The sequence below is a fragment of the Humulus lupulus genome, chromosome 9, assembly GCF_963169125.1.
Source record: "Humulus lupulus chromosome 9, drHumLupu1.1, whole genome shotgun sequence".
Lineage (NCBI taxonomy): Eukaryota > Viridiplantae > Streptophyta > Magnoliopsida > Rosales > Cannabaceae > Humulus > Humulus lupulus.
In genome coordinates, this window is record NC_084801.1 from 7,795,032 (window position 1) to 7,815,098 (window position 20,067).

Below are 20,067 nucleotides of genomic sequence, written 5' to 3' on the forward strand. Positions count from 1 at the left end.
ATCGAAGCTACTATAGTTGTGATTTCAGAGTTGTGTGTGTGTGCACCAAACCATATTCGTTTTCTCACAAGTCATAACACAAATAATATCGAAAAATCTCAAAAGTATAAAGATCTCAACTCCAAATTCCTCACGGGCATTGAAAGTGTTTTTATGGGAGGGATCACACTCTTGGAGTTGGAAATGTAACAGTTTACGCTCAATTGAGAAAAGATAAACTTTTTAGGACAATCAATTTGAACAAATATTGATCACAAGATAGGCAAATCAACTTATTGGAATTCAAATGACAAACAACCTTTGGGATTTACATGAGAAGGCTCTAAGAACAAAATGACAACTAATTAGAAATGATAAATAAGAAAATGAACTATAATGATAATAGTAATATTTTTTTATATTTTTTTTTAATACAATTACACAGAATAATAGTAATAGAAATATATATACTATTATTTTTTTTTCTTTAACAATTACAAAATAATAGAAGGAAGTGTTGCTCTTGTTCTTTTTTTTTTCAATTATTTATTATTATTATTTTTTTTTTTCTTTTTCTTCTTTTTTTTTTTTCTTCATTATTTTGTTTTGTTTTGTTTTTGTTTTTTTTTTCTTTTTTGACAAGAGACAACACAAAGATAACAAGGAAATTATAAATACAAGACAACACAAACTTATTACAAAGACTTTTCTTAAATGCAAAACATCCCTCTAGTAAATGTCATGTTTTAAATTCCAAAGATGTGACTTTACCAACTCAAATGATCAATAAAAGTTCAAAAAGTTGTTTTCTCAACTCTCACAACTCACCAAGAAATGAAAAACTTTAAACTTGAAATTTCTCTCAAATATTTGTGTTAACAACCAATTTATTTATCATATGTTTGGAAAGTGCACAAAAGAACTCTGAAAATCACTTCTTAATAGCTAAACATAGTAAGTACTGACTCAAACCAACAAATTATACTCATGCTTGGATAATTTTGAGAAAATTTGACTTAAAAATTCAACAAGACAATAATGTTTTCCAAATGAATGCTAATGCATGCTCACCACCCCCAACCAAAAATCAGACAGTGTCCTCAATGTCAAAATGAATAAGCAATGAAAAAGATAAGGAAAGAGAACACCTGGATGATGACCATGTCCATGAGGTGAGAGCGAAAATAGCCTGGTAACAAAACCCCAAAACAAAATACAAAAACGAAAAGCATACAAAAATAAAAGAAAGACAGAAAAATAAAGCTAATGAAAAATAAAAGTAAAAAGAACAACAACAAACCATTCAGAACGTCAGAGTGTATAGATTGGGTCCTTAAGAAGGACCTCTTCAACATGACTCACACTCTCAATGTAATGCTTCAGCCGTTGGCCATTGACGCGAAAAATTCTCCCATCGGTTGGATCCTCGACCTCCACTGAACCGTTGGGAAATACTTGTTTCACTACAAATGGACCAGTCCATCGCGATCGCAGTTTACCAGGATGCAAGTGCAAGCGAGAGTCGTACAGATGCACTTTTTGATTTGGCTCAAAGTGTTTTCGCAGGATTTGTTTGTCGTGAGCGATTTTCAATTTTTCCTTATAAATCCTGGAATTGTCATATGCATCGTTTCTCAACTCCTCAATTTCGGACAACTGGAGTTTGCGATTGATACCTGCGGCATTCAGATCAAAGTTTAGGGCTTTGATAGCCCAATATGCTTTATGCTCGAGCTCGACAGGTAAATGACAGGCTTTTCCAAAGACGAGCCGATTGGGAGACATCCCAAGAGGGGACTTGAAAGCAGTGCGGTATGCCCAAAGAGCGTCTAGAAGTCGTGTAGACCAATCTTTGCGGTCGGGATTTACCGTCTTTTCCAGAATGTGTTTTATCTCCCTATTGGATAACTCGGCCTGACCATTGGTCTGTGGATGATAGGCATTTGCAACTTTATGAAGTACACCGTACTTGCGCATAAGAGCCTCAAAGGAGCGGTTGCAAAAATGAGTGCCTTGATCACTGATGATAGCGCGAGGGGTACCGAACCGTGATAACACATTTTCTTTCAAGAATTTGACAACTGTAGCGTTATCATTGGTTCGACATGGTACAGCCTCGACCCATTTGGAAACATAATCCACAGCGAGAAGAATGTAAAGGTAGCCAAAAGAAGGTGGAAACGGTCCCATAAAGTCTATCCCCCAACAATCAAATATTTCAATAACAAGAATTGGGTTCAAGGGCATCATGTGCCGACGGGATAAGGATCCTAACTTTTGGCACCTTACTCAAGAACGACAGAAATCATTGGTGTCTTTGAACAAGGTGGGCCAGTAAAGGCCGCATTGCAAGATTTTTGCAGCGGTTTTCTTCACAGAGAAGTGACCACCACAAGCATCATTGTGGCAAAAATTCAGCACACTAGACACCTCATCGTCGTGGATGCATCTTCGCATGATTTGGTCGGGGCAATACTTGAATAAGTATGGGTCATCCCAAAAGAAATTGCGCACCTCGACCAGAAATTTGCGTTTGTCTTGTGAACTCCATTCAGATGGGAGTTCACCTGTTACTAAGTAGTTGACAATGTGAGCGTACCACGGCAACTTAGCAACAGAAAGCAATTGTTCATCGGGGAAATCATCATGAATAGGTGGACCGTCAGCGGGATCGCTGAATTCAAGTCGGGACAAATGGTCCGCGACGACATTTTCAACACCTTTCTTGTCTTTGATCGTTATGTCAAATTCTTGCAGGAGAAGGATCCACCGTATTAACCGCGCCTTAGCATCCTTTTTGGAAAGGAGATACTTAAGGGCGGAGTGATCTGTGAAGATCGTAATAGGCGATCCAATCAAATAAGATCGGAATTTGTCAAGGGCAAAGACAACGGCAAGCAACTCTTTTTCAGTAGTGGAATAGTTCATTTGGGCACTATTGAGAGTTCGGCTTGCATAATAGACAACAAAGGGTTTCCCCTCCCTTCGTTGTCCTAGCACAGCTCCCACAGCAAAGTTGCTGGCGTCACACATGATCTCGAAAGGAAGACTCCAATCGGGTGACTGAATGATGGGAGCGGAAGTGAGCGAATTGACAAGCGCTCGGAATGATTCCTCACACTTAGGTGTCCACTCAAAGGTAACATCTTTGGCTAGGAGGTTGCTCAGCGGACGAGCAATCATTGAAAAATTCTGTATGAACCTCCTATAGAAACCAGCATGACCAAGAAATGACCTAACATCTTTGACAGTCTTAGGAGTCGGCAGGTTGGAGATAAGGTCGACTTTGGATTGATCAACCTCAATTCCTTTTTCGGAAACAATGTGACCTAAGACTATGCCAGAAGGTACCATGAAGTGGCATTTCTCCCAATTGAGGACAAGTCCCTTCTCGATGCATCGTTTTAAAACAGCTTCAAGATGAATAAGACATGTCTCGAAGGAGTTGCCAAAAACGGTTAGGTCATCCATGAATACTTCCATTGATTTTTCAATCATGTCACTAAAGATGCTCATCATGCATCTTTGGAAAGTAGCTGGTGCATTACACAAGCCAAATGGCATACGCCGGAAGGCAAACGTGCCAAAGGGACAAGTGAAAGTGGTCTTATCTTGATCCTCCAATGCAATCTCAATTTGATAATAGCCAGAATAACCATCAAGAAAGCAATAGAAAGGATGACCAGCTACGCGTTCAAGGATTTGATCAATGAATGGGAGTGGAAAATGATCTTTGCGGGAGGCGGCATTCAATTTTCTATAATCAATGCACATGCGCCACCCCGTCACCGTTCTTGTGGGAACAAGGACCCCTTTTTCGTTTTGGATAACGGTGACACCAGATTTCTTGGGCACAACTTGAGTTGGACTTACCCATTTGCTATCTGCTACCGGGTAAATAATACCAGCATCTAGCAATTTCAAAACTTCATTTTTTACAACTTCCTTCATCGTGGGATTCAGTCGCCGCTGAGGGTCTCTTCGAGGAATGGCTTCATCCTCCAGATTGATTCGATGGGAGCAAATTAACGGGCTAATACCTTTGATATCAGCAAGCGTCCAACCTATCGCAGATTTATGCGTTCGCAGTAGCTCGAGTAACTGCAATTCTTGAGAATTTTGAAGGTTGGATGAGATGATAACTGGAAGGGTTTCACCGTCTCCCAAGAAGGCATGTTTCAAACCCTCAGGAAGTTGGGTCAATTGAACAGTTGGAACCTCTTCGGCTGAAGTTTTCGGCTGTGCCCTCTCGCGAGGTAGCTCTTCAAAGCGAGGTTGCCAAGACTGAGTCCTTCTATTGCGTGAGTCTATGCGATCTGATATTGCAAGAGCAGACTCAATAGAACTGGGACTTTCATTGTCTGACAGAAGGAGGAGTTCATCAAGATTATCAAAGTTGTTTCGCAATTGAACCTCCTCGGGAATTAAAGAGTCAATCATGAATGTTTGGTAACATTCATCATCTTCTCGGGGTTGTTTCCCAATGTGGAAGATATTGACTTCAAGAGTCATGTTTCCAAACGATATCTTCATTAGACCATTCCGACAATTGATCAAAGCATTTGCAGTAGCAAGGAATGGTCTTCCGAGGATAATAGGAATTTTAGACTCCATGTTCACCACAGATTGGGTATCAAGAATAAGAAAATCCACGGGGTAATAGAATTTTTCAATTTGAACCAATACATCCTCAACGATACCCCTAGGCTTTTTGGTGGAACGATCAGCAAGCTGTAGTACAACAGATGTTGGCTTCATTTCTCCAAGACCGAGTTGCGAGTATACAGAATAAGGCATGAGATTGACACTCGCGCCAAGATCAAGTAAGGCTTAGCTGACTTCATGGGTCCCAATTTGGCAAGAAATGGTGGGACAACCGGGATCTTTGTATTTTGGCGGTGCCTTTTGTTCAATCACCGCACTCACTTGCTCGGTCAAGAAAGCAGTCTTCTTGACATGGTGCTTCCTTTTTGCAGTGCAAAGATCCTTGATGATTTTGGCATAAGCAGGCACTTGTTTAATGATGTGAAGCAAAGGAAGATTAATCTTCACTTGTGTCAAGTGCTCAAGGAGTTCAGCTCGGTTATCAGGAAGTTTCCCAACAGGTTTCAAAGCCTGGGGGAATGGTACCTTTGGGGTGGCATTGAGTGGTGGATTTTCGGAAATGACTTTTGGAATACTGGGAGAGTTGGATTTAAGGGGTGGGTCTGACAAAGTTTTACCGCTTCTCGTCGTGATGGCATTCACTTCCTTGACGTTTTGATCATTTGAATTTGAAGATTGGGCCATGTGTTGGCCTTGAACATTGAATTTCGGTTGGGAAGGAAGTTTGCCTTTTTCAGGAATGGCCAAGGATTCAGTCAATTTTGAAAATTGACATTTCATTTCCTTGATTTCTTCCATCATTTGGCGATTCAGTTTGGATTGTTCCTCCATGAATGCATGAAGAGTATTCTCGAGAGAATTGCGTTGTGGATGAGCATTGTAATGAGGTGCAGAATACACCTTTGATGGTTGAACTTGTTGCTCATTTCTCCATTGGCCTCCAGACGATTGAGCTTGGTTGGACTCTCTCCAACTGAAATTTGGGTGGTTTCTCCAACCAGGGTTGTACGTATGGGAGAATGGCTTGTTATATGCCCCTAAGGCATTGCATTGCTCCTCATAAACCCCCCTCATTTCATTCAAAGCTAAGCAGTCCTTAGCTAAGTGCTCCGTCCCTCCACAAACAAAGCAAGGTTCTTGCGGTTCCGCTTGAGCGATCATGTGCGACTTTTGCCCATTTTTCGTCATTAAGACCTCAAACTGCTTTTTCAAAGCTTCGAGTTGGGCCTTAATACTATCCTCTTCTCGAAGTTGATAGATCCCAGATGGTTTGTGTCGGTTGGTGCTGTCAGTAGCACTTGGACCAGTCCAGGTGTGAGACTTTTTTGCAGTTTCTTCGAGATATTCAAGAGCATCGTCTGGCTCTTTTTCGAGGAATTCACCATTGCATGGCATCTCTACAAACTGGCGCTCACGACTCGTGAGGCCTTCATAGAAGTAACTGACCAAGCGCCAGTTCTCATAGCCATGGTGCGGGCACTGATTTAACAGATCTTTGAATCTTTCCCAGACTTGATAGAACGTTTCATTGTCTTTTTGGGAAAATGTGGAAATCTGTCGCTTTAGACTGTTGGTCTTATGGCTGGGGAAGTGTTTTAGAAAGAAAGATTTGGTCATCTCCTCCCATGTTCCAATCGACCTAGGTCTCAAAGAGTATAACCAGCTTTTGGCTTTGTCCTTCAAGGAGAAAGGGAAGAACTTTAGTCGGACAGCATCGGCATTGTCGGCTCGGTTATAGAACGTGGCTACCACCTCCTCGAATTCTCTGATATGCACGTATGGGCTTTCGTTTTCCATTCCATGAAATGTAGGCAAGAGTTGAATCATGCCAGGTTTAAAGTCTAATGCGGGCATATTAGGAGGGAAGATAATGCATGAAGGTGTGGAAGTGCGAGTAGGATGGAGGTAGTCATTGAGAGTTCTTGGTTGGATTTCATCATTGCGAGCCATTGCGAATGGGTTATTATCAGCGAAAGTTTGTGGAGAAGCAGGATTGGTGGACGGAGTTCCGGTATGAGTGGCAGATGAATTGGAAGAAGTGTCACTGGAAGTTTCGTGATGACTCATCCACCCTCGGGAATCAGAATTAGATTTATTTTATGTCTTTTTTTTTTTTTTTTTTTGATTTTTTTGATTTTTTTGAATTATTATTATTATTTTTTGTTAAACTTGTTCCCAGGTAGATTTGGAGGTTTTCGGGTTATCTCCAACGCCTTACTAGAACTCCCCGAGGTTGATGAGTAAGTATGGTGGATCACAAGTCAACCTTTTCGACCAAACAACCTTTAAGCATAGTGGAATTGCTTATTTTGACAGAACAAGCTTGGTTTTCTTATAGTAATAAGTTCAACAATGTAATAGTGCAAATGTAGATGCTCGAAATGTTCCCAGGCCGATTGGGAAGGTTGCCAAGGTACCGCTTTAGACCCACACTTGCCTAGACAGAACTCCCCGAGGTTCCCAGGTAAGTGTGGAGGGTAACGCTATCACAAACCTTATTTAACAACCAATCTTTCTAGACAGAACAATATCGGTTTCTACCATTTGTAATATTACACAATTGTTCCCAATACTAAGTGTTTTATGATTGAAATTTTATGAACAATTTTATGCCTTTTTTTCTTTTTAGAACCTAAATTCTAAGGAAAACTAAGACAAAAAGAAAAAGAAAAACCTAAACTAAGCAACAAAATAAAAAAAAACACAAGACAAAATAAAAAATAGAAGAGAAATTAAGAAAGAAAAATTGAGTAAGAATAAAAAAAAAATTTATATAAATATATATGGTTTTTTTTTTTTTTTTTTTAACAAAAAGAGAGGGAAATGAAAAAGAAAAAAAAAGAAATAAAAATAAGAATAACTATATATATATATTTTCTGTTTTTGCTTTTTTTTTTTTTTAGTTTTTTTTTTTTAGATATGTATATATATATATATATGAATATAAATATAAATATATATGTATATTTTTTTGGTTACCGAAAAAAAAAAAAAAAGAAAGTGTAAAAGAAAAGAAGAAAAAAAAGAATATATATAAGTAAAGAATTTTTTATTTTCTTTTTATTTTTGTTATAATAATAATCTAATTAATTAAAAAAAATAGTAAATAAAAAAAATACTAACACAATATTTATTCCAACAAAAACACAAATAAAGTTACTAATATTTTTGTAAAAATTTCACTAAACTTTTGAAAATTTACCTCCCCGGCAACGGCGCCAAAATTTGTTTAACGCCCAAAATGTGACAACCACTAAGCGGTGGTTGTAGTATAATCGGGCGGTCGATCCACAAGGAGGTAACCTAAATCAAAATATTAGTAGAAAATAACACAAAAAGTTAGTAACAAGAAATAAATAAAATTGTAAATGGAAAGAGGGTTGAGATTTTGATATTGTATTTTTTTGATGAAATGATAAAGTGAGATAGGTGAGATGAATGTAAGATGTAATCAAGAGTTTGAGAAATGGAAAGGTTTCAAGAATCATCCATATGCTTGCTTAGTTACTTGGTTACTTGATTTAAAAATACACAAGTAAATGGTTCACATCCCAACATTTACTTGGAAAATCTAACATTAAAATCCATAGTTTTTCTAACAAAAGTTCATTTGAGTTATAAAGTTCTTTACTTTAAAAGTACAATGTTAATCTTATGAAAAATCTAAAAATGACAAAATACCTAAAGGCAATAATGTAATAGAAGATTAGACATAAAATTTTGTATCAATATTACTTTTACTAATTAGAAGCACATAGAAAGAGCATGACTAATCCTATATACTATTAGCATAAGTAAATAAAGATAGCAAAATAAAGATAGAGATGAAAGAACATAAATAACTCAAATATATTACATTAAAAACATAGTAAATCAAAGTAGCAAAATAACATCACTTGCATATGGAATCATCCCTAACCTTCCTAGGAAGATTAGGCCATTATGCTCATGATTCTCACAAAATTCTAAGAAGAAAATATGAGAAGAAAGTGAGTAGAAATTTTGCTATAGTTTCATTACTCTAAAAATTACATCCCAAATGTGAAGAAAGTGTCCCTATTTATAGATGGGGAAAAGGACTAAAAAGAAATTAAACAACAAAATGGGGTTTACAAAATAAATCTGAAATATTAACAATAAAATATGATTTTGAAAAATCAAATCTTATTATTAATATTACCCTAGCTATTTTTGTGTATAGTCAAAATGCTCTTTTTCTAAAATACCACAAAAACATGATCTATAAAGCTCAAAATAGCAATTTACAAAACCCAATACCCACAAAATATGGGTTGAAGGTGGCTGTGGCAAAAGTGGGTTTTGACCCACTTCCAGCCAATAAAAATGTGCCACGTAGGCAGGGTGTTTGGCTTGCTTCGGACTGGACTGGCATTGGGCTGCCTCGGATGGGCTGATGGAGGCTGGCCTCGTTTGGGCCTCAGCTTTGCTTTATTTGGGCCGCTTGGTGAAGCTGAGATGTTGGCTGAAGGGTGGATTGGGCCGTTGGGCCTGGAGGGAAACAAAGTCACACTTTGCTAATTGATGGAGGCGTTAGATTGAAGGGGTGCAAGGAGCTGTTGGCAGCGACGTGGCTCGGCAGGATTGGCTGGCAGGGAGGCGGTGGCTTGGCAGGGAGGCTCGGTGGCTCGGCTCGCGGCTCGAATCTCAGGCGGCTCGGCTCGGGCTGGGAAGGAATATGGAACCGTGGGCCTCCATTGATTGGGCTTCAAATGAAACAACAAAAAGAAATAAGTTAACTACAATAATGTCATTTTTCAAGTTTAATTCTTTTCTTTTCTTTTTTTATATTTTTTTCTTTTAATTAGGCTCAAATGCATTATAATTCATGTAAATTAAATTAAAACTAATATTTTCCATTTAAAGAATATATCATAATAAATTCAAGAAAATATTATTCAAAACTTAATTTAATTTGAACTTAAACTTGATAAAATGACATCTTTTGAGCACTAATCAGCTAGCCGCGGCCACCTTAGTTTTTGCTTTCCCCTTTGCGCCGGCGACAGGGGAACCTTGCTCCTGGGTAGATTCAGCCTCTACCGCAGCGATGATTTGTTCCTTTGAGGTGTTCGTCACTGAGCAAAAGAAACAAAGAAGAAAACACTCCAAGCAGTCAGCACCCTTGTCATACCCTAACGGTATCAAAGGCGTCGGGGAGACCCTCCCCAAAAACTGCTTGGAGAGGCTCCCACCGAGTTTGCCGAGGGGTTGGCACCATGCCACCCGAAGGACAGCAAGGAACCAGATTCAAACTTCGAGCCTAAGCCCGCCGAGAGAAGTGTTTTCCCAGGGGAAGACACCCTAAAGGCGTTCACGCTTATGCCCTAAAATAACAAACCAAAACAGCACAAGCAGACGAGAAACAACTTTCCAAAAGCAAATCGTCAAAGCATGCAAAGAAATGACTTATTGACTCACATCAGTCACATGCCTATCAAAGCCCTATTCACGCATGCATAAAGATGACACCGGCAGAAAACTCAACCCTAACAACTACCAACAATCTGAGGTTTAGAAGGAAAAAGCAAAGCAAAAATACTTACTGATATTCGGGTAGTTGAAGATTGAGGGAGTAACCGGGTCACTGCACCGCACGAACACGCGAAGTAAAGGCTGCAAAGACAAGCAACGATTCAAACCTAGAACTTCGGCGAACAAACCTACTGCCAAATCGAAAGAAAAGTTTATGGATTCCTTACCAAAAGTAGTGGCGAATTCGAAGGAAAGGAAGCTTGGAAGCTTGAGAGGTCGAAGATTTGGGAATCTGAGAATCTGAAAGCTCGAGAATTTGAAAGCGTAAAGAGGAAGAAGGGTCCGTTCCCTCGTTTTTATAGCAGGAACGAAGTCATTTCGAATTCCACAAATGGACGGTCCCGATCTTCCCATACCGCATGCATCAGATCCGACGGCTGGGGATGAAGTGCCGGTCCCATTTATGACTCCTCGGATGGGAATAAAGTATTTATTTCCCATCATTGCACCATCTCGGGCCCGGTGTACCATTAAATGCCGTCAAATCACTACTCAGACGCCTGACGCACGCACACTCAGCCAGTCGCCTCACGCACGCGTCTTGGTCACAGAGCCATCCCCTGCATGACGCGTGGCCCTTGCCACACTTGAGTACTTGAGTTCAAACAGAAGAAATTTCCTTTTTTTGTACTAACACTCAGACGGGAAAAAGAAACCCTTCCAGGAACACAGGAGGTGATCCCTCACCTATTCTAGAGACCAGAATACCCGGAGGACTGTACAAGCTCCCGGACCTCTCAAGCTCCGTGACCTTGGGGGGTAAATGTTATCCAGATTTCCGGATAGCGTTTAGATGGATAGCCTCGGGGAAGCAGAATTGTCAAAGTCTTTCACGGAGGGTGACCAGGGCTCGCGGATGGACAGAAAGGCTTCGCCTCTCCCGTTTAGTGTCTAGCACACTCTTTCAAGCAACCGCGACCCAGAAGCTCGTCAATTCTCCCGGACTCCCGAAGGGATATCCTTCGGGGAAGGTCCTTCCAGGAGAAGCTATTCAGGTTACCTTCGCGGATCTAGTTCCGTGCCTCGCACGGAAGAAGACCAAGCGGTCGAGTCACAGAGGAGGCATAGTTGGAATGATACTCACCTGACACAGGATCCCGCCTGACACGCCTGACAGGTCGAGGCCGCACACATCCCAGCACGCCTAAAAGTGCCTTTTCGCCTACTGTTCCGCTGACGGCCTGGAAAAGACAGCTGCCTTTTTACATTCCCCATATTTTCATGTAATTATACCTACGTAGAGCCTTGTAGCCATGCTACTACAGTAATTGTATCCCCTATTTATGGCTGGTGTAATTAAGACTCAGGGGGGCAGAGTAAAACCCTAATCCAAAACCCTAGCTATAAAGACCCCCTCATTTTATAATAGGGGGGGCCAACAAATGAGAGAGGAAGAACTCTGCCAAAATCTCTCTAGCTTCTTCAAGGGAACCCGAGAGAAACACTGTGAGTTTGTGAGGTTCTCGTACACCAGCCATTTTACTGTAATTCTCTGCAAGTATAATAACATTGACTCGTGGACTAGGGCTCGTTAACGCCTGAACCACGTAAAAAACCTGTTTGTCTATCTATATTTCTGCACTTCTACAGTTCTTATCTTTTTATTATTTTGTTTGTATTCGTTTCCGAAAACTCGGTAAACACCAAATACAACTCTATGTAAAAAATACAATAGACAAGGTATTTGATTAAATAAATATTACAACTCAATTGCTCAAAATACAAATAAATAAAAAGATGTAGAAGAAGAAGATTACAAACTCAATACTATAATAATACAAGTAAATAAGAAGAACAAGAGGAACAAAAGAATGAAAACACAAACAAACTCTCACACAACCAAAGTGTAGAGTAGTGGGGATCACCAACTTGAACAAGGTTCAAGACTTTTGTCCAAAAGCTTATTTCTCCCTATTCTCTAAGCACTAAGGGATCTCTCTAGGAAATAGCTCTCTGGAATAATCAAGCCTCAAGGTGTATTTTTCAGCCAAGTGCTAGGTGGATGAAAAAATTGTGTGTCTTACAAGTGAGCATTACCAATTCCACCAAATTCCACCAACCACCCTTTGAATTTCAAATTCCACCAACCACCATGGATGTTACCAATGATTAATTGGATGTTTTATGGAATTAAAATAGAGATTTGGGAGTTACTTGGCTGTTGGAAACGTTCAAAATTGGATAAAAACCGAAGTTGGAAAATGCTGTCAGCCGCTCAGGCCGCGGCCTGAAAAATACGAGCCGCGACCCACGGTGTGTTTTTGCCTATTTTTGCCTCTTGGGCCGCGGCCTGAAAAACATAGGCAGCGGCCCAAGTCGTTTTTTCAGCAACCAATTTTCCAAATTTGCCAAAACGTTCCAAATTCATTCCCACTTAATTTTGTAACTTCCATACACATTACGTGAGTTAAAATCACATCTCTAACAGTCATATTTCACATATGGCTTTAAGAAATTCAAATCAAAATGTGTAATATCAAATCTACACATTATTGGGTAATATTTGGGAGTTACAAGTTTGTAACTCCAAAATATGTCACATTTTGGCACATACATGTGTCCAATTTTGTGACTCTCAATAATATGTTACAAGATGTGACAAATCACATTTGTGTGACAAATCACATTATGTCACATTATTTAATCTAACATTATATTATTTAAAATATTATAACATTCCCCCACTTAGATTAAATAATCATTTTTTGTAACACTTACTTAATCAATCAAAACATTATATTAAAATATAATATTCCCCCACTTGATTAAATAATCACTCTCTATAGAAACATTTGCATTGGTGCATATAGTAAAATGTCTTTCGACTTGAATTTTACCTTAGTATAATTATCACAAAGTTTGTTGAAATTTTGGTTGTCGAAGCATTGAACCACTATCCCTTGATAACAAACCAGTGATAACACACACACCTTTGCTATGTTCACTTGAGACCTCAAAGTCTCCCTTTTGCACCGTTAATGGCCATGTGCACATTCCATTCATAGACTTTTCTTGAGAATGACTCCCAATTCTCATGAGGGGCGGCACCACCCCTAGGTCTATATAGGTAGAACTCTTACAGTATTTTGTTACCCTAAAATACTTGTCTTCACAAGACTAAGTTCTATTAAAAAACCTTTCGATTTTAACCCTCATTTTGGTAACACACTAGTACTCATATCTCAGATGAGACAAAATTTGAGTAATATTACTATTCACTTGATTGACTTGTTATTACCTATTGAACCTAATACTAGTTTGGTGACTAGTATTAAGATAGGTTACCATCAACCGTGAATCTCTTTAGGGAGTCTAAGTCCCATCGCTTGAGATGTAGAAATGATTCCATTTGAATAATTTATTTTCTCATTTATGCATACTTAGACACTCTCATTATTTTATTCAAACTTTGTTGCTAGCCATAATTTGATTAAAATAGTTACCCCTTTAAAATAGTGATTTTGACCATAGTCAACACCCTCACTATTTTATAATTTTATATCCAAGATAAACATTTTCCTTGAATACTAATTCTAGAAATCTCTTTGTTTCTAAAATTCTCCTTTATGTTTAAATTGATTCCTTCTTGAATCAAAATATTACAAACAATGACTTTAGACACCAAACATGTCTAGATTTGTTCATTCTATACACATATAGCCAATGTGATTTAGAATGTGGAATTCCAAATCACCTATTTGATAGGATGACCAAATTTAACAACAAAATAAATTGATTAACTTTGGAGCATCACCCCCACATTTCTCACATAATGATAATAAAATATCACATTAAAATAGAAATTTTTTCATTTTTAATAAGTCATTTATCCTCCAAGATAAATCTAGACCTATGATTCTCAAAGTTCATAATGAGTCCTCTATGCCACATGACAAACTCTCAAGATAAAACCTCAATGTTTATCTTGATTTATTTACTTTCTAAAACAAGGCACACTTCTTTCAAAGCAACTTTTACTTTTAGTTGTCTAAATAATCTCAAAATCACTTAAACAACTTTTGTGTATTTTCTAAGAGTCTCTTTGAGTTTCTTTTGAAAACATCAATTTGACATCCATTGATTTTCTCATCAAAATCAAAATAAAAATGTCAATTTTTTAAACACTTTAAATCAAAGAAAATAAACCCTCATTAATTTATTTAAACACTTTAATTTCTTATGTTTTTGTTTAAAATTATCTCCTCATTAAGATTAATTTAAACATATCACCGTCTTTAATCAAAATGAATAAAGTTATCTTTTATTCACCATTGATGTAAAGATTCAAAATTGCTTCTCCAATTTTGAAAATGTCTTCTTATTGAATATTTAAGAATTTTGTCACTAAATAATTCTCAAATATATTTTATTTGACCACACTCTAGACTATAAGTCTATTGAGTCAATATGTCATCCCACAATTTTTGAATCCACTTTGATTCATTTTTCTTGCAATGACAAGACACTTATCAAAAGATGTAACCCCCTTAGGTTCATCTTTTCTTATCTCATAATTGAGATGCTCAATACTTTAATTGAGAATTTTAATTTCTCATATTGTTCTTTTTATTCACAAATTACATACTAACAATAATATAGGATAAAACCTATTAACATCTCACAAATGTTTGTATGATTATGATTTTACATAGTTGTCAACATACATGACTAATATCATACTAATATGGCTCTTTATTAATATGAAAACATGAATTAATAATATCATACATATGATTTCACATTTCTATTGATTCACAAAATCAATATATAGGCATGTCATAGAAAACTCATAAAATTTTCATCTTAATAATTTATCATTATCTCATAATAAGACAATTACATAACATGCTAGCATATTACCCAATAATCTACTTGATTATTTATACATTAATAACATATAAAAAAAAAACTCAAGATATTATATTATCTTCTAATCTAACCACTAAAAACAAAGGAGATTAGAAAATAATGAGCCTCATTTAAAACTTTTCTTCTTCTCATTTCTATCACTATATGAAAACTATTAGATCTTCTAAGAAAACAAAGAAGAACATTACCTTATCTTACCATCTTTTTCAAGGTTGGATCCTCACAAGATTTCCATGGTTTCTCCTTCTATTGAAAAGGAACATAAGCTTTTGATTGTTAGAGAATATATACTATTGCTCAATGGAATTATGGAAAAACCAAATACAACTCTATGCAAAAAATACAATAGACAAGATAATTGATTAAATAAATATTACAACTCAATTGCTCAAAATACAAGTAAATAAAAAGAACAAGAGGAACAAAAGAATGAAAACACAAACAAACTCTCACACAACCAAAGTGTAGAGTAGTGGGGATCACCAACTTGAACAAGGTTCAAGACCTTTGTCCAAAAGCTTATTTCCCCCTATTCTCTAAGCACTAAGGGATCTCTCTAGGAAATAACTCTCTGGAATAATCAAGCCTCAAGGTGTATTTTTCACCCAAGTGCTTTGTGGATGAAAAAATGGCGTGTCTTACAAGTGAGCATTAGGCTCCTATTTATAGAATTTTGAGACACCCTTTGAATTTCAAATTCCACCAACCCCCATGGCTGTTACCAATGATTAATTGGATGTTTTATGGAATTAAAATAGAGATTTGGGAGTTACTTGGTTGTTGGAAACGTTCAAAATTGGATAAAAACCGAAGTTGGAAAATGCTGTCAGCCGCTCAGGCCGCGGCCTGAAAAACACGAGTCGCGACCCACGGTGTGTTTTTGCCTATTTTTGCCTCTTGGGCCGCGGCCTGAAAAACATAGGCAGCGGCCCAAGTCGTTTTTTCAGCAACCAATTTTCCAAATTTGCCAAAACGTTCCAAATTCATTCTCACTTGATTTTGTAACTTTCATACACATTATGTGAGTTAAAATCACATCTCTAACAGCCATATTTCACATATGGCTTTAAGAAATTCAAATCAAAATGTGTAATATCAAATCTACACATTATTGGGTAATATTTGGGAGTTACAAGTTTGTAACTCCAAAATATGTCATATTTTGGCACATACATGTGCCCAATTTTGTGACTCTCAATAATATGTTACAAAGTGTGACAAATCACATTATGTCACATTATTTAATCTAACATTATATTATTTAAAATAATATAACAATTAATACTTGAATAAACACAATATGACAAATACAATATTTATATCTATTAAATTAAATATATATAAATATTATAATGATAAATAAAACAATATAAATAATAATTATAATTAATCTAGACAATAATTATAATGAACAATAATAACAACAAAATAAAAATGGAGGGTTGTGTAGCATACACTTTCTTTAAAACAGATTTGTCGCCTCCAACAGAATACAACGGAGAACGACAAGTAACTTAATTATTTCGTTGAACTAAATATGTCTGAACTCTACCATACTAAGAATATAAAACTTTTAACTAAAAACATAATATAAATATAATTAATATATTTATAATACCTTAAATTTAAGGATTTTGATGTGTAAGTACTTAGCCAAGAGGCTTTCTTATATAGGCCAAAAGGAGAACAAAATCCTCTAATTATCAATATGTTTTTCAATTCAAAAAAATTCTAACAGATATATTCAAGTATTAGTAAATATATACAAATGTTACGTGAATATTTATCTATAAATTATTTGAATTTTAACAGTTATATTTTCATTCCATAGTTGTGATCAGTTAAGTTGGTAATTTACTCAAAACAGATAATAAATACTGTCAACTCAGCAATTAATTTTTTTTTATAGGCTTTTATGGGAGCTATATGTTATATACTTTTTTTTTTATTACAAATAATGGTCTTTAACTATCAAAAACATCTTATATATATTATTATTTTTAATTAGTAAATATGAAGTGATTTGAAAACATCTGTCTTCATTTAATTCTCTTTTGTCAAAAAAAGAAAAAGAAAAAAAAAGTTGTCAAATATCAATAAGTCATTGAGAGATATTTTTACATTTTGACAAATCACCAAGTATTCATATCAAATGTCTTGTATAAAAATGACATTGAATAGTGAATACAACCAACTATCACCACCAACATGAATTTCTTTAATTTTTTCGCAAGTAAAAATAAATATATAGATAATTCTTTATTAGAAGCTTCACTTTAAACTTTATCAATAGGACTTTTAGTGATTTTCGATTCGTAAATAGTTTTTGGCACAAATTTATTTTAATGACCGTGTATATTGTAGCTATTTAGAGCATCTTACAAATTTTCAGAAAATTCCGAATAGTTTACAATATTGAAAAACTAGGTTCAAACATATTGATTTCCACGCGCATAAAAAAATTAGTCACGCGTGCAATAGCATGTTTGAACCAAATTTTCAGTATTGTAAACTATTCAGAATTTTCTGAAAATCACGATGCTCTGAATAGCTACAATATACACGGTCATAAAAAAAATCGCGCCGAAAACTGTTCAAAGGTCACGAATACTGAAAGCCCTACCAGTAGAGCTTAAAGTGAAGCCCTATAAAACAATTCTCATATATATATATATATATATATACACAAACATTTTTTTTTTGAGTTCTAACGTATCTATATTACATAGAAACATTTCCACCACACATATATGTGGTTCTGTTTATTTACACAAAAATATTAAATAATTTTTGTTTTTATTCAATTTTTTTCCTAAGATAAAGGCTATATATCCAAAGCAACAAGTGTACAAATCCTATTGGCCAATCTATCAAGAAATATAGCTTTGGGAGAGATTTTTTTTTGAGGTACATTGGCAGACAAAATAATCCAAGTGGGTATTGAATTAAGTGGATGAAAGAGAGCCACATGGGCTTGGAAAATCAGACTAAAAAAGTGTCACAACCAATGAGATTACACATTTTAATCTCCTAAGATAAGGACCCTTTTTTTTCCCCTCTAATCCACACATCATCTATTTTTTTTTTCATAATGGATTATGCCACGAAGCCCAACCCCTATTAATATGTGACAAAATTTACCAAAGTTTCTCATTCCAACACTAGCTCACATATCCAACCCCCTACAACAAACACATTTGGTGAAGCTCTTACTTTGTTTTCAAATTCTCAACCATGTCTGCCTCCACCATGGCTCTCTCCTCCCCGGCTTTCGCCGGAAAAGCCGTCGAGCTGGCGCCGACCGCCAACAAAATCTCCGGTGGGGGACGTGTCAGCATGAGGAAATCCGCCTCGAAGCAGGTGTCATCCGGAAGCCCATGGTACGGCCCAGACAGAGTTAAGTACTTGGGCCCATTCTCTGGTGAGCCCCCAAGCTACTTGACTGGTGAGTTCCCTGGTGACTATGGTTGGGACACTGCTGGGCTTTCAGCTGACCCAGAAACCTTTGCCAAGAACCGTGAGCTGGAGGTCATCCACAGCAGATGGGCCATGCTTGGAGCCTTGGGCTGTGTCTTCCCAGAGCTGCTGTCCAGGAACGGCGTGAAGTTTGGTGAGGCTGTGTGGTTCAAGGCTGGGTCACAGATCTTCAGCGAGGGAGGGCTTGACTACTTGGGGAACCCAAGCTTGGTCCATGCACAGAGCATCTTGGCCATTTGGGCCACCCAAGTGATCTTGATGGGAGCTGTTGAGGGTTACCGTATTGCTGGTGGGCCTCTTGGTGAGGTGACTGACCCAATCTACCCAGGTGGCAGCTTTGACCCATTGGGCCTGGCTGATGACCCAGAGGCATTTGCTGAGCTCAAGGTTAAGGAGCTCAAGAATGGTAGGTTGGCTATGTTCTCCATGTTTGGATTCTTTGTTCAGGCCATTGTCACTGGAAAGGGTCCTTTGGAGAACTTGGCTGACCACCTTGCTGACCCAGTCAACAACAATGCCTGGTCATACGCCACCAACTTCGTCCCCGGAAAGTGAAGAGTTCTTTTTTAATGTTTTTGGTCATTGATTCAAGAATGTGGATTACTTGTACTATTATTGTTGATGTGACTGATATGAAATTTCTCTTTCTTTCTTTTTTCTCAAGTTCTTCAAAATCTTGCTTTGCATGTAGAATTGGTGAGTTTGATATTTGTTTCTTAACATGATCAGTTGTGTTTGTGTTTGGTTACTCAAATAAAAACTATGGTATTTTTGAAAAAGATAAATAGATTATAGAAAAATTGATTAATTAGTTGGTGGTTAGGTTAGTCATTTTGGCTTCATATTTTTGTTTTTTGTTTGTTATTTTTAATTTAAAATAATAAATCTTTTTAAGCTTTGTGAGTGCTTATATATATACTCTGTAACATTTCAATTTTTTACCTTAGCAAATGAATATTTTGTTAATACGGAATAAACATATTATTATATATAAATTAATATGATTGAATATGTGTATCTCCAGTCATTGTTATTGATAATCTCGAAGATAAATTAAAATCAGTAGACGGTCATCCAAGTTCTCACTTACTGAAAGTCAGAATAAACAGTGAACTTGGGGGACCGATACTTTATATTTATAAGACGAGACATTCCATCATAGTCTCTGCCACAAATTAATATATTCTTTCAATTAGTTGGGATATACAAAATCAGATAACAAATAGTGTTGACCATTGACTAGAATATTTACCAATATTTAAGTTGTTAAAAAACACCAATTATGAATAGAGCAACAAGGAAGGAGGAAAATGCCATTATAACAAAAGCAGTGAAGTTAATCAATTTGATCAATCTTCAATAGTCCTAAAAGAAATACCATATGAAAAGGGACTAATAAGAGGCCTAATATCAGTCAAAAGAAAACACAAAACTCCCAACATCAGAATTGTGGAACAATTTGTCTAGAATGTAATCTTCTAAGACCTAAAGTTTTGATTTTTAGCAATACAACATAGCCAAATCAAGATGAAACAATCAAAGTGAAAGTATCTCATGGAAGTTGCAAACAGGAACTTTCTCAGT

General features: G+C 36.7%; 1 protein-coding gene and 1 non-coding gene across 2 annotated transcripts; both read left to right on the forward strand.

The window, feature by feature from the left end:
• The first annotated feature begins 6,046 nt into the window (after window positions 1-6,046).
• LOC133802933 (small nucleolar RNA R71) lies at window positions 6,047-6,153 on the forward strand. Its single transcript, XR_009877676.1, has one exon. It is a non-coding gene; the product is annotated as a small nucleolar RNA R71 (small nucleolar RNA).
• Window positions 6,154-18,143: 11,990 nt separating this feature from the next.
• On the forward strand, window positions 18,144-19,137 carry LOC133801857 (chlorophyll a-b binding protein of LHCII type 1). The gene has a single exon (XM_062240086.1). It carries the CDS (start codon window positions 18,241-18,243, stop codon window positions 19,036-19,038), a length of 798 nt encoding a protein of 265 aa, XP_062096070.1. The 5' UTR covers window positions 18,144-18,240; the 3' UTR covers window positions 19,039-19,137.
• Window positions 19,138-20,067: the final 930 nt, after the last annotated feature.

Coding starts and splice junctions, on each gene's coding strand:
- LOC133801857 (XM_062240086.1), top strand. CDS start 18,241: ATGTCTGCCTCCACCATGGCTCTCTCCTCCCCGGCTTTCGCCGGAAAA.